At 41.9% G+C, this 14,415-nt stretch overlaps 1 protein-coding gene across 3 annotated transcripts in view; it reads left to right on the top strand.

Annotated features, from left to right (window-relative positions):
- The window catches only part of GABRB3 (gamma-aminobutyric acid type A receptor subunit beta3), a 229,046-nt gene that overhangs the window by 145,928 nt on the left and 68,703 nt on the right, over positions 1–14,415 (top strand). For all 3 annotated transcript variants that reach the window (XM_068537476.1, XM_068537475.1, XM_068537477.1), the window contains exon 4: positions 3,902–4,122. In XM_068537476.1, the coding sequence (XP_068393577.1) occupies positions 3,902–4,122 (221 nt within the window). The remainder of the gene's footprint in view (positions 1–3,901; positions 4,123–14,415) is intronic.

Here is a 14,415-nt window from a genome sequence, read left to right as displayed (position 1 = left end):
CAGGATTCCTGCTTTCTACCCCTAGTCTACTGCCATCTGGATCTCTGTGGATTCCTGGAACTTTTACAGTCTCAAGGTCTCTTCTTTTTCTGAGGACTGACTCAAATCCAACCCTGGCAGACTCTCCAATCCATACAGATTGCATCTCTTCATGGCTGTGTTCCTTGGTCCCCGCCACATCACTCCAAACCTGGAAACCAGCAATTTGTCTGGGACTCCTTGGAGGAAACAGACCTTCACAAGGCATCTGTCTACAGAGTAGCTGTGCTCAGTGTCTTCAAGGATGAGGGGCTTTGGTGGTGCCATATTTCTTATTACTCCTCTTCAAAAATATGTTACTGTACGTGGCTGCATCCTCCACTCTCAGGGGCATCTTTGCAGACCTCGCCCACCAGGCTGGTTTATTTGGCTGCATAGAACCTCACCCTAGAGCTGTGAGGCTGAGAACTGCTCCCGGAGGGAGTCGGCCTCAACTTCAGACCCCACATCCCCCAGTTATTTGTGTTTAATGGGATGGGGGGTGGGGAGGCAAATTGTTTGAGCTCTCTAAATTTTTCTTTCTTCATTGATTGGGATGGTAATGAGAACAGCAGTAATCTCTGCCTTGTATTTAAATAAGATGATATAGCATGAGGCCTGGCACTTGCTGCCAGCCCACGTTAGCTGCTGCTGGTAGTGTGTCTGATGCTCCTCACTACCCCTCCCAGGAGTCAGCGCCGTGGCCCCCCAGTGGCACAGTCTCCCATTAGCTGCCCCCCAACTGCACAAGAGAGCAGAGGGGGCTTGTTCCTGTAGAGTCACCTTTCCTTCATCTGCCTCTTCTTTCTCTGCAGGAGAACGAAGTGGGATATTGACTAGTGTCCCACTGATTTCATGATGCCCTTGCTTTCCGAGGCACAGCCCATGCAGCAGATTTGGGTTTAAGTACTACTACTTTTTCTCCCTCTGTTACCTAAGCTCTCCCCTACCGCAGTCCACTCAAGTCACTCAGCGAACACCCAAGACCAAAACTGAGAGGTGCTGCTGATGCTGTGGAGAGCAGCAGAATCCAAAATTAGAACCTGATCCTGAGCTTGCAGACTGTGAATGACAACTGGTTTCCTAGGGCCAACTGACACATGGCAGTGCCTCCACCCTCATGGCAGCCCATGTGAATGCCAGCTGGAAGGGAGATGGGAGAGCAGTGCTAGACTTCACAACTCAGGCGTAGGATGAGAGCTTAGAAACCAGGAGAGAAAGATGAAGCTCTTCTATTTCAATAAGAATGCAATTTGGAGGGTTATATTTAAATTGAAAATTCTTTAGCTGCTCCTGCTAATTTATCTCTGTCTTGTTATGCCACCAAAACTTTGCATGTTTCAGTTAAAATGCATCACCTACATTAACTTAAGTTAATGGTAATGTGGGGGGCATGATTGCGAACTTTACAGGCCGTTTGCATCCCAAGGGTCTACATCAAGCCTACTATCTGTGACTTCCTAACCAGCACCCCTTTTCTCTGTCCTCCCTCATCACCTATCAACAAGCTCTCCCACTCATTGAGGCCTTTGCTCATCATCTGTCTTACCCATTGAACTCACCATTGCAAAACTGATCTTCCTCACCTACAGCTTTGAGTTTAAAACATAGTCTTATTACTATTCAGGTATGGCAAGGCCAACAGATCAGGAGACAGCTGTCATTGAAAAGAGAGTTTGTCACCCACAGACCCCAGGAGAAGGAGGCATGCCATGCCATGGTGGAGGGGATGCCTGGGGAAACACCAGGGCAGGTCACAGAGAGTGAGCCTTTATTGTAGCTTCCATGGAAAGAATGGGCATGGCCAGGCTGGGTAAGCAGGCTTAGGATTGGCTAGTTTGAATAATTAAAGTAGGCCCTGGGACCTAGTCTATCCTTAGTTGCCTGGTACCTGAACGTGGAATGAGGCACTGGCCTGGAGTGTGAGAACCTAATAAAGAAGGCAGCTCGGGGTATGAGCTCTGGGGTGGTTGGTTTGCATATGAAAAGTACAATCCAGTGCTTGGCAGAGTTGTTTGCTCTCTCTAGGAGCTAGAGGGAGGGAAGGCAGTCCCTCCAGGGTCCAGAGATTAAAGCATGAGAAATCAGAAAATAAATGACATGTTCAATACACACGGTTATGTCACTTGCTACTTGGAAACCTTCAGTGTTCATTGGCTTTGGAGCTGGTGTTTGAGTGTTTCCACTTTATGGTCACTGCCACAGGGTCCTGCCTTGCCCACAACTCTTTACTTTCCTCCTCTTGCACACCAAGTTCCAGCAAAACTGCACTCCTTGGGGTTTCTCAGCAATTCAGTAAAAACAACGGTCTTTGTATGACTTTTCATGCCCCTACCTCGTGTCTAGCTGACCAAGGCCTATCTTCAATACCACCTGCTTTGTGAGAATCTTTAATTGGTGGTGGGGTTTTTTTGTGTGTAGGGGGTTTCACACAGTTAATACCAGGCACAGACCTCTGCCGTGTAGGTGACTAGGAAAAAATTCCCGTTTCTTCTCATCCACTCAAATGCTGCCTCTCTTTCAAGTTGCAGATAAAATGTCAATAGACTCCCCAGGCTATTTGCATATTTTGCTTCCCTCTCTCTCTGATTTTTTATGGGCCCTATAGCTTAAAACTTCTTTTGTTTGTAGTTGTTTAGTACGTATTGGTTTTGTCACTTCCTTGTCTGTGACAGCACCTGGAGTGGAGCACAAGTGTACTTTGTCATTTTGGAGGCTCCTGTGCCCAGCACTCTTGCAATCAGTAACAGATGGGTGTTATTGGGTTAGCAAGCTCTGAGAACCGCCCTGTGAGGCAGCAAGAAGAGTCTGCCTGTCTGGGATGGATTCTTTAGCTGATTTGTCATCCCGCCTCTCACTGCCTGCAAAGCAAGGGTGTTGCAGACATGCTCTGCCGGTGCATGAGCTCAGGCGCTCCTGCCTGTAACAACAGTGATTTCTCCTTCTCTGGTTGAAGAGTTTACCGCCTCACCTTTGGATTTTCAGCTTGTATCCTTCCACGACAGGGTTTAGGATGTCCAGTGACTATGACCAGATTTTTAGACCTGATCGTTCTAGACTTGAACAGTGATTGCCAAAAAGAACAGAAATTTTAAAATAGAATTTCCATGCTCAGCCTCTGATTTGTCTTTTTTCCCACTTTCTTACTGCACTAACTTCTCTGCAAAACAAAAACATGGGGTCATCTGCCTATTTTGCTTCTTATTTTGTTGGCAAGCCTGTGGGGCTGCATTGCCCCTGGCTCCCTCTTCCCACATCCGGTTTTAGTCCCATTTTCTCTAGATGTCATCCTCTAGAGGTGATGACATGTCCCAGTTAGTGTAGAAATGGCTGTGTAGTGTAGAATGGCAACCTAGAAGGAAAGGAAAATGTGATGCATGAGGTGTAGAGACCCCCCCACAGGTCATGGTGTCTCCAACTGGTGTTTCTATTCCAGAGGTTTTCTATTTACAGCTGTGTGGAGGGCAGAAGGAGAGGAGGAATCTAACTGCAGAGAATTTGTAGCCAGGCCTGGCCTGTCATGGGCGGCTCAGGCCTAGGTTTGCCTGGTGGGAGGAGGAGGACCTAGGCCAGCACACGGGTTCTCTGCCAGCACCCTGATTTTATGATGACTTTTTTGGGGGCCTTTATTTCTAAATTATCTCTTAAATGCCAATTTGTATAGTCTGCTTCTTACCTAAATAAAACAGAGAACTTATAGACATGATGTACACCTATTAAAACTAGTATTTGTGTTTACAAGAAAGCAACCACTGCTTCCTAACTCTATCTGAAAATAACATCCATTTCTCCTGGATTCCAACCTGAATTGGGCCAGTTGTGGAGGAAACAGGCCTGCGGCTGAGCACAAACTCATTTTTTTCTTTTCTTTTTTTTTCCCCAGGATTACACCTTGACCATGTATTTTCAACAATACTGGAGAGATAAAAGGCTTGCCTATTCTGGGATCCCTCTCAACCTCACGCTGGACAATCGAGTGGCTGACCAGCTCTGGGTGCCTGACACATATTTCTTAAATGACAAAAAGTCATTTGTGCATGGAGTGACAGTGAAGAACCGCATGATCCGCCTCCACCCCGATGGGACGGTGCTCTACGGGCTCAGGTCTGTCTGCCCTGTGGGCTGGGCTCATGGTTGCATGGTGCATTGGTCTTGAGTTTTCACTGGAGGTGATTACAGTAAGTGAGGCCATGTCCTCAGATTAAGTTAAGAGACACCCATGAAACACTTGGAGCTCTGCAGAAAAAAAATCTTATAAATCTAAGGTTTGGGGCATTACTGTTACTATAAATAGACATCAAACAAGTGAAAAACAGCCTCCTCGGATTGAATTGATATAATTGGGCTGCCATATCTAAGAACACATATTCTCTTGGGGTGGATTTCCCATATCATAGCCACAAAGGCCTGTAATTAATATCATCACCCTGGTACTTCAGAGGCTTTCAGTGAAGTTTCCCAAAGCCATTTGCAGAGTTGACAAAAATGTCTAATTATGCCGACATACAGTATAGTCTCCATGGAGCTTTATGAGGTGGTGCCACCAATATTTATGGGAATGAGTAAATGTGAGGCTTCCTGGTGAGAATCCTCTCTCACCAGGTCTCATAATGAAAGCACATGAATTGGGAAACCAGACTGCTGTTTGGAACCCTAAGGAGGCCCTGGGCTTCCCTGGTTACACTGGAAACCACTAGGCCTTCCCGTGATGCTCCACTACTGCTGGTGGTTAGTGATTTTGACTTTCACTGAATGGCAGCCTTAGCAATCTTTGTCTCTTGTGTTGATTTAGCACTGGTTTTTGTTTTGTTTTGTTTTGTTTTAGAGTAAGTATGTCTGGGTCTTTCTTGATCTCCTGGCCTGAAAGTGCCCAGAGGCCTTCCAGGAGGGGCTCACAATCTGGAGTGGGGTACAGGTGGATATCTTGGAGAAAAGGTTTATCTCAAAATGCTGTGAATCTTTAACTGAGACTCCAACAGTTCTAAAGAGTAATCATAACAATGTAAGCTTAAATACACACCACTGTGACTTTTAGTGCTTCAGGAAGAGTAAAGGGAATTATTTAACATTGCCTTAAGTGGAAAATGTTAAGTGACTTCCTCAAAACAGCAGCATATAGAATGAGAGTTGGAATTTTAGCAAAAATCAGACTTTTTTAACTGTAAGAGAAAAAAAGTGGCACGTGTCAACTAAGCCATGGTGTTACTCTAAAAAAAGTCTAGATGATGCTTCCTTGGGATGTTTTCAGCATTTTGTATTTTTGCCTGGAAGTGAGAGATGTGGTTGAAAAGTTCTGGAGTTCTGAGAAGTACAAAAATCAGTTGTTCAAAAGATTATCCAGAGACCATGTGAGCATAAAATGAGGAGTCATGTCCTTCATTTACCTACCCACCCCAAAAAAGTGAATAGAAATGTGTGTATGTTTGTGTGTGTATGTGCATGTGCATAGTGGGGGTGAAGCAAAAGGAAGCAAATAGCAATAAAAACTAGGCTAGGCCTTCTTGGCTTTTTAAACAAAACTTGCTATTTGGGTTCTTTCCCTTTTTATCTTTGCATTCTTTATTTTCTCACCAGAGTTAGAGTATGTTAGTTTGTCTATAACAAAGAGCTTTCATTCTGTTAGGATAGCATCTGAGTCCGCTTGGGCCACTCTAGCAAAAACCCACAGCAGACACTTATTTCTCACACTCTGGAGGCTGGGAGTCCAAGATCAAGGTGCCGGCAGACTTACTGTCCATGGAGGGTCTACGCCCTCATTCATGGCAGGTGCCTTCTCACTGTGTCTTCACATGGTGGAAGCTCTGTGGGGTCTCTTTTACTAGAACACTAATTAATCCCATTCATGGGGTTCCACCCCCATGAGCTAAGCCCTCATCTCCCAATACCACCACATTTGGGTTCAAATATTCAAATATGAATTTGGGGAGGGACTTAAACATTTGGACCATAGCAGACAAAATGATACAATATGAATGAAAGAACTGAAATAAATTTCCAAACTCCACTTGAAAGTGTTGGATTTCACACCATAAAACAGGCAAGAATAAGAGAAACCAAGAGATTAAAACTGTATCTTTATAATTTAGCTAATACTCTGTAAATTTTAATATAAAAGTTAAATAATAATGTAATAATAAGCTATGGGATACTTTTAATAATAAACTTTGTACAATAATCTAAAAAAGAATCTCTCTAATGAAATTTACATTCATTATACATCTCAGCCTCTTAAATCAGTAAATGAATTTCTAAATCAGTAGCTGTTTTTATTCAAATGTAGTCTCAATGTACCCCTTAGATCTTTATTTAGAACCTCATTTTTTTTCTTTTTTCTTTTTTTCTTTTTGGCTGCATGGGGTCTTAGTTGTGGCATGCAGGATATTTCATCACAGCACGGGCTTCTGTCTAGTTGCGGCATGCGGGTTTTCACTCTCTAGTTGTGGTGTAAGGGCTCCAGGGCATGTGGGCTCTGTAGTTGTGGTGTGCAGCCTTCAGAGTACGTGGGCTCTGTAGTTTGTAGCATGTGGGTTCTCGAGTTGAGGCACTCAGGTTCAGTAGTTGTGGTATGCGGGCTTAATTGCCCCACGGTGTGTGGGATCTTAGTTCCCTGACCAGGAATCGTACCCACGTTCCCTGCATTGGAAGGCAGATTCTTTACCACTGGACCACCAGGGAAGTCCCAAGAACCTCATATTTTTTAAACAATTCTTCCATCTGGACCTGGACAAGCTGTCAGAAAGGAAATCTAAATAACAGACCATATTCCACATGTGATTATCAGCTACACTGTGCCACCTGAATTCCTTTTGAAATTGGCTATTCTAGATATTTCTGCCTTCAGATTAAAAAAAAAAACACAGGGCTTCCCTGGTGGCGCAGCGGTTGAGAGTCTGCCTGCCAATGCAGGGGACACGGGTTCGAGCCCTGGTCTGGGAGGATCCCACATGCCGCGGAGCAGCTGGGCCCGTGGGCCACAACTGCTGAGCCTGCGCAGCTGGAGCCTGTGCTCTGCAGCAGGAGAGGCCGCGATAGTGAGAGGCCCGCGCATCGCGATGAAGAGGGGCCCCAGCTCGCCACAACTAGAGAAAGCCCTCGCACAGAAACGAAGACCCAACACAGCCAAAAATAAATAAATAATAAATAAAAAACAAACAAACAAACAAAAAACAAAAAAAAAACACACATAGCTATAGAGATTAATTTGAATTTGAATTTTTGGACGAAAAGCACATTAGTGCTTCAAAATACTGGTAATTTTATTAAATTCATACAAATACATATTCTATGTCATTCTGTGTGAACTGAAGTACCATTTATATATATTCTACAAGATACACACACACACACTGTATGTATTGTGTTTTTTGATAACAAAGTATGAGTGCCACCCTCCACCCTCCCCTTGGCCCCAAACCCTACCTTCCCTCTGCTCTTGTTTTACTGTTGTACTTGCTAGGCCATGTTGGTGACAGGGCAAGACAAGGATGGACAGTGTTAGTAACCTCAGTGATACATTGTATCCTTTTGGTAAATAGGTACCAGGGCCTGGGCCAGGAGGGGGTCTGGTGTAGCTGAGAGCTTGAGTGTGTTAAACTCCCCAAGGAGGTTCATGGAGCACTGGGGTTGTTGTCAGTCTCCTGCTTGTAAGGTATTGCTCATGATGGCTAAACCCAACAGAGATTACTTTCCTACTGGCTGTATCCTTAAGATGCTAGTTTACCTGGCTGTGTCCTTGGGACCTTATGGTCAAATTCTTCTCACCACTGGAGACTAGGATTGGCCTTCACCCCAAGTATCCTGCAGTCGCCCACACTGGTAGGTCAGTCACCATTTAGCTCTTCTGGGCTCCTTTTCCCAGGCATGTCCAGCCATCTCAGTACAGGATCAATGGTGGCTTTTGCTTTATCAAGAGTAGATGAGGATCTCTGGCTGGGGATGAGCTCTCCAAGATGTAGGTTTGTACATCATCTCAGACTTATTCTGGGAAATCATTAATCCATTACTCTGATGACTCTGCAGAAGTGGTTGATGGCTGCTCACAAAGATGCTGGAGAGGGATCATGTTCACATAGTGATAAAAGGTTGTTTAAATCATGAACTCTTTTTTCAATGATTCTTACAGCCCCTGAGCATGAAACTTGGGCTAACACTAGCTTGATGTTACCTGTTTGGGCTCGGCTGAATGAGACAATGAACCAAGCTTCTTGTACAGGTCCAAGTCACCGTGTGTTGTAAGAAAATGCTCTTGATAGGGCATATACACCATCTTGAAATAAAAGTTGGGCTCTTTGAAAGTTTCCTTTGGGCAGCCAAGTCTTTTCAGGAACTAGGGAGATCTTGGCTGCCTAAGAGGCTCACAAGTCTTGGTCCTGTTCCCATGACAGCTTTTCTGTTTCCTTTGGTGCCAGGCTGAAATTTTCTGCTGTCTGTCCCTATCCTGTCTTCCCATCTTTCTTTTTCAAGTCAGCCAATCACCTGATATCATTGAATATCTTACCTGCACCACTAAGGATACTTTGTAATGTGATCTTCAGGCCATGAATTTTGTGTCTTCGGACCTTTTTTCTGATGCTAGGAATTGGTAATGGGTTCACAAAATAGTATTTGATTTGCTCCGAAAGGAACTTGGAAGTCTAAGGTTGAGTCATCTTCATCAAAACAACGTGCCTGAGAAGGTTACTGCAAACTTTGTTGGAAAATATCTTGTAAAATTCCCACTTGCTGTCAAAAATGGCTTGAAATTGTTAAAGTTGCCATTCGCGTACTTAAACGGTTGACGCAATATTAAAATGAACCTAGAACTTCATTCAGAAGATTCAAATTAAGTCATCTAATTGGTTTGGCTGCCATCTTTTTTCCAAAACTCTATTTTTAAGTTGGTTCTGGCCAAACACCTTTTTCCCCCAGAAAAGATGTAAGCTCACAGAATTAATAAGGCCCACATGATTTGAGTGCAGGTGTGTTTAACTTCCAAACTCTTGTTTTGTCACTGCCTCCCAATTACTTTTACATAAGTAAAAAACATATTGATAAATTGCTTTCCAAAAGGATTATGCCAATTTTTACTCCCACAGCAATATATTACATATTAGCTTCAGGGTTGTGACACCTGCTTTGGGCTTCATCATTTTTTAGGCTACTGTAAATAACCTATTTACTTCATCCCTTGAGGCTGGAGAAAATCACCTGTCTCACTTTAAATTCAGGCTCACAAAATCCTCTATTCTCCCCAGTCACGTTCATTCTTCCCTTACTTTTAAGAGCTCTTTCACACCTTCACTTCAGGCATCTCTCTTCACTCTCATTTGATGATATTGCCTTATACTTCAATTGAAAACACAGTAACTTTTTCATTTTGCTATTTACAAAGAGACTATTCCACATACCTGCTACTCATACTTTGCTTTTTCTCTCAAAGTGGAAAGTGGGTCCCTGAGCATTTCAAGAGTCAGCTTCCCCTTGGTATCCTCTCTCAACTTGAGAATTTGACTCCTGAAATTCTAACCCCTCTCTGTTTACCACTGTTCTCCTCTTTCACCATGCTTCTGGTATGCATACCTTCCTTTGCTCTTAAGAAATAGTCAAGGATGTCTCTGTTTTAGAGCCTTTGCACATGCTCTTTGCTGGATGCAATACTTTGTTTCCAGATATTCATGTTTTTAGCATCACAGTGTAATTATGTAATTGAAGACAGTTCACCTTGTCCTGCTCTGATCACCTATTCCCTTTTTATTACACCTTCTTGTTTTATTTTTGTCATAGCACTTATCCAGATCTGACATGATCTTGTCATTTTATTGCATTTCTTAATTTATTGACTCTGTTCCCATCCATGATGGTGGGGAGGCCACCATCAGTATATAAATTCTCTGAGAAAAGAACCTGTTTCTTGTTTATTATTACCTCCCCCAAACCTAGAGTAGTGCTGGGTAGAAAACAAGGAAAAAATATTGTATCAGGATTAAGTTTAAATTCCAATTCTTATTTCTATAGTGCTTTATTTTCATATTTTCTATTTAGATTCTTAATCCATCAGAATTTATCTTGGTGTACAATGTAAGGTAGCTGTCCAGTGTTTTTCTTGTCGGATGGTTAGCTGTTTATTCCAATACATAAGTTTATTCTTCCATATGAGCTTTAGAAACATTTGTTTTATCGAATTCCTAAAAATATAATGTAAGATGTTGGAGTTTTGCTGAAAAATATGACTTAAGAGAAGAACAAATGCTATATGATATTCAGTCTTTCCTACATAACCATGACATATCTGCATTCATGCATGCCTTCAGTCATGGCTTTTAGTAAAGTTTTGTCATTTTCTTCATAGACAACCGCTCATTTCTTGATAAGGTTATTCCTGTCTTTTATAAGTGTGGTACCGTTAGGAATGGGATATTTTTACATTATCTTTCTAGCTCTCATTGATACGTGGGGAAGCTATTGATCTATTTGTTTATGGCTGTCTTTGTTTATGCATTTGTCCACTATCATATCCAGCCAGGCTATTCTCTTACTATGTCTAAAAATTTAGTTAATACTCTTGAGGATTTTAGTCTTACAATCATATTGCTTATAATGATGATTTTTTAATCTTCATTTTTATTGGTTTTATTCATATTTCTTTTTTCTGTTTTATTGCAATGGTTTCAACTTACAGGAAATGAAAAACAGTAGGGATAACAGTGTACAGCATCCCCTAGTTCTTCATTATAGTAAGAGTGCTTCTTGTGCCCCACCATGAAGGATGATTTGCACTCTCAGTTTAATGTAGTTGTGACTCATTCTTTTACTTCCTTTAAATACATACATACATACATACTCTCATTTTCTGGGAACTGTGTCATGAGTTGAATAACAGATATCACCAATTTATGGAGTTTATATTCAGGAACCAATTATAAATCAGATGACTGACCCTAGACGGCTTTTTTACATATCAGAAATAGAAATAGATTTTGTTGATTCAACCTCTATAAAGAGAGGTTTTCCTTTTTTAACCTGTAACTATGATGTATTAATTTCCTACTGTAATCTATCCTTGAATTCCTGAGATAAATCCTATTTTATCATGGTGGGCAATACTCTTAAGAAATTATTAAATTTGCTTTGCTCATGGTTAATTTATAATTGTTCTTTTAAAAATTTGTCGACAACCAGTTTATTGGTAATCAACATACCTTGTGATCTAGTCAATGCAATCTTTTTTTTTTTAACATCTTTATTGGAATATAGTTGCTTTACAATGGTGTGTTAGTTTCTGCTTTATAACAAAGTGAATCAGTTATACATATACATATGTTCCCATATCTCTTCCCTCTTGCATCTCCCTCCCTCCCACCCTCCCTATCCCACCCCTCTAGGTGGTCACAATAGTCAATGCAATCTTATTTGTCCCCCACTATCCCCCTAAACACTATTAAGTGAGGTATGAAATTTCTTTGCCTTGGGTAAAAATTTGGGCAGATTGCATGGTTTTCTGCCAGTGTTTTAATAGTAGTCTTTTTCCATTTTTATGTTACACAGGAATTCTCAGTTCAACGTCTAATATTAAATGCAGATACAGAATTAATATTTCCCCTTCCACAGGCCAACCCTATTTTAGGCTGGAAGCTCATCATGGCAAAGGAAGTGTAGTTGACTTCTCCACTTCTGTGCTTCTGCTTCTCCTCTATCCCCTCCCAATCCATCTTGATGGCCTACATATGACCTCCTCTGGTTTTGAAGGTTTATTTTGGTGGGTGGAGGGAAAATAAGTAAGAAAAGTGTTACTTGAACTGTACCATTTCCTGGTGGCTTCATGCTCTCTGGACCTCAAAGACATCCAGAATTGGCTCTACTCAGAGCTTCCACCATCAGGCAGCTCTCTCCAGGTGGCCCCTTGACCAGCACTGGGGATGCTGAGTGGGAAGAGTGGGAGAAGTGCTGAGTGGGTGAAGAGTGGGAGAGTAGGATATGTTTCTCCATGGAGTCCCTTGGAACAATTTCCTTAGCTCTAGGACTCCATCCTTCACGGACACATTCCATTTCTCCGCCCATCCATGCAGCCCTAGTATAGAGGATCCAAGAAATATGCAGGTACCCCGTTTTCCCATGGAGCCCGTGTGTGATCCACAGGAAATCTGCCTGCATTCCTAGTCTAACATCCAAGTCCTATTCAGTCTCCACTATGCAGCCACCTGCACACCAGGTGTGAAGCATCCACCATTCTTCCTAGAGACCCAGCTGAAAGATGTTAGTCTCCCTTAATGATGGCTAGAAACTCTACTAAGAAATCTATCCTGAAGTTAGTTCCCTCTCTCTCATTACTCTGACTTGAATTAACATTCATAACTTGGCTGAAGATTCCAAGAACCATGAACCAATTCAATGAAATTCACTAGTAAATTATCCAATGGTGAGGTGGTAATGTAGGGCCCTTTTACACAATTGTGGTATATATCATATAGATTCTATTAAATATATTAATAGATTATATCTATCTTTAAATCTCTTTGTGTTTTGACATAATATGAATCAAGAAGATTTCTCTTGATCTTTTTTCTGTGTTTTTGTATATTCTGTAATAGATTATATCATATGGTAAATATCTGTTCCTAGAATGAGTTGATATTCCTGTAAGTATTTTAAAAATTTACCTATAGACATATACAGTTGACCCTTGAACAATGTGGGGGGTTAGGGGCACTGACCTTCCACAAGTCAAAAATCCACATATAACTTTACAGTTGTCCCTCCATATCCTTGGTTCAGTATCTGTGAATTTAACCAACTGTGGATCGTGCAGTACTATAGTATGTATTTATTGAAAAAAATCCACATGTAAGTGGACCTGTATGTTTTACACCCATTTTGTTCAAGGGTCAACTGTACTATACATAAAATGTATTTTGTAGATGCACGGGACTTTGAATAGGCTGTTGAATGACATTTTCCACTCTGGCACACATGGCTTTAATTTCTGCTATACTTACAGGTCTCTCTAGATTTTCTTCTTATATCAATCTTGAAAATTCAAGTTTTTCAGGAAAACATCCTTTTTTATCTAGACATTCTAATTCATTAGCATGCATGTATGCATTGCCTTCTAGAATACATTGTTACATTCCCTTCTTCATTTATAATTCTGTTCAGTAGCATCAAGAAATACTTATCTATTTTATATATATATTTTAAAGAGGTAGCCTTTAATTTTATATCATAATTCTGTTCATTAATTTCTGCCTTATCTTTATAAACATCCTCCTCTTGCTTTTAAAGCTCTCTATTGGGGAGTGATGTCAGCAAAATGGCAGACTAAGAAGCTCCAAGCTCTTATTTCTCCACAGAAACATCAAAAAACAAGCAGAAGCTGTCTAAACCAACTTTTTAGGAGCTCTAGAAAATATTCCAAGGCTTATAGCAACCAACCAAATGCCAAATAAAGAAAAAGCTATATTCAAAACAGTAGGAAAGTTTTGTGGCATTTTCCCCTGCCATTTCCCCATCCCCTCCCTGGTACAGGGGCACTTTTGATCTTGAGCAAGTGACAGCTCAGTTACCAGTTCTCTGGCACTGGAGGAAGCAGAACAGACCTTATTTATGAAGCATTATATACATTTGTTCTAAACTGTCTGGAGAATACCTGAAGGACTGAAGCAAGATGCTCATCTCTATTTTGCATAACTCAGAAAGCAGACAGGAAAAGAGGCAGGTACTACTCATAAAGACTTCAACATGTCTACAGACCCACAGATATCTAAGGCAAGAGATTCTGAGTGGAAATATACAATAGACCATCTGAGGCCCAAAGGAGAAGCTAGGATGAGACTCTGGAAAATTAGGTCATTCAAAAAGCAGCCATGCAGAGTCGGGATCAAAATGGCCAAGGAGTAGGAAGCAGAATTCACCTCCCTCCACAGAAACATTGCAAATACATCTACAAGTGGAACGATTCACACAGAACAGCTACTGAGGGCCAACAGAAGACCTCAGACATCCAAAATGACACAAAAACCTCCATGTAACTGGGTGAGACAAAAGGAAAAAGAAAAAGAAGGAATCAGGATGGGGCCTGCACCCTGGGGAGGGAGCTGTGAAGGAGGAAAGGTTGCTGCACCTTGGGAAAGCTCCTCACCAGTGGAGAAATTTGACTGGAAAGGGGGAGTTTCAGAGCCTAAGGGGGAGAGCAGCAACTGGTTTGTGAAAGGCAAAATAGAGAGTAAACTGCATAGAGGGTCGGCACTGCCACCCTGCACTCTCCAACCTGAGATACTCCTCTGTCAGTGAGGTTGGGCATTGGGTGTTGAAGCTCAGACTCCTAAGCTCAGTTCCAGAGAGAGGACCAGGGTTAGGTGCAGAAACAGCCTGAAGAGGTCGGGCCACGGCAACTGAGGGTGTACTAGGAAGAAGCCTGGGGCT

This window comes from Eschrichtius robustus, chromosome 1 (assembly GCF_028021215.1).
Source record: "Eschrichtius robustus isolate mEscRob2 chromosome 1, mEscRob2.pri, whole genome shotgun sequence".
NCBI classification, from domain to species: domain Eukaryota; kingdom Metazoa; phylum Chordata; class Mammalia; order Artiodactyla; family Eschrichtiidae; genus Eschrichtius; species Eschrichtius robustus.
This window is presented reverse-complemented; position numbering and strand designations above follow the sequence as displayed.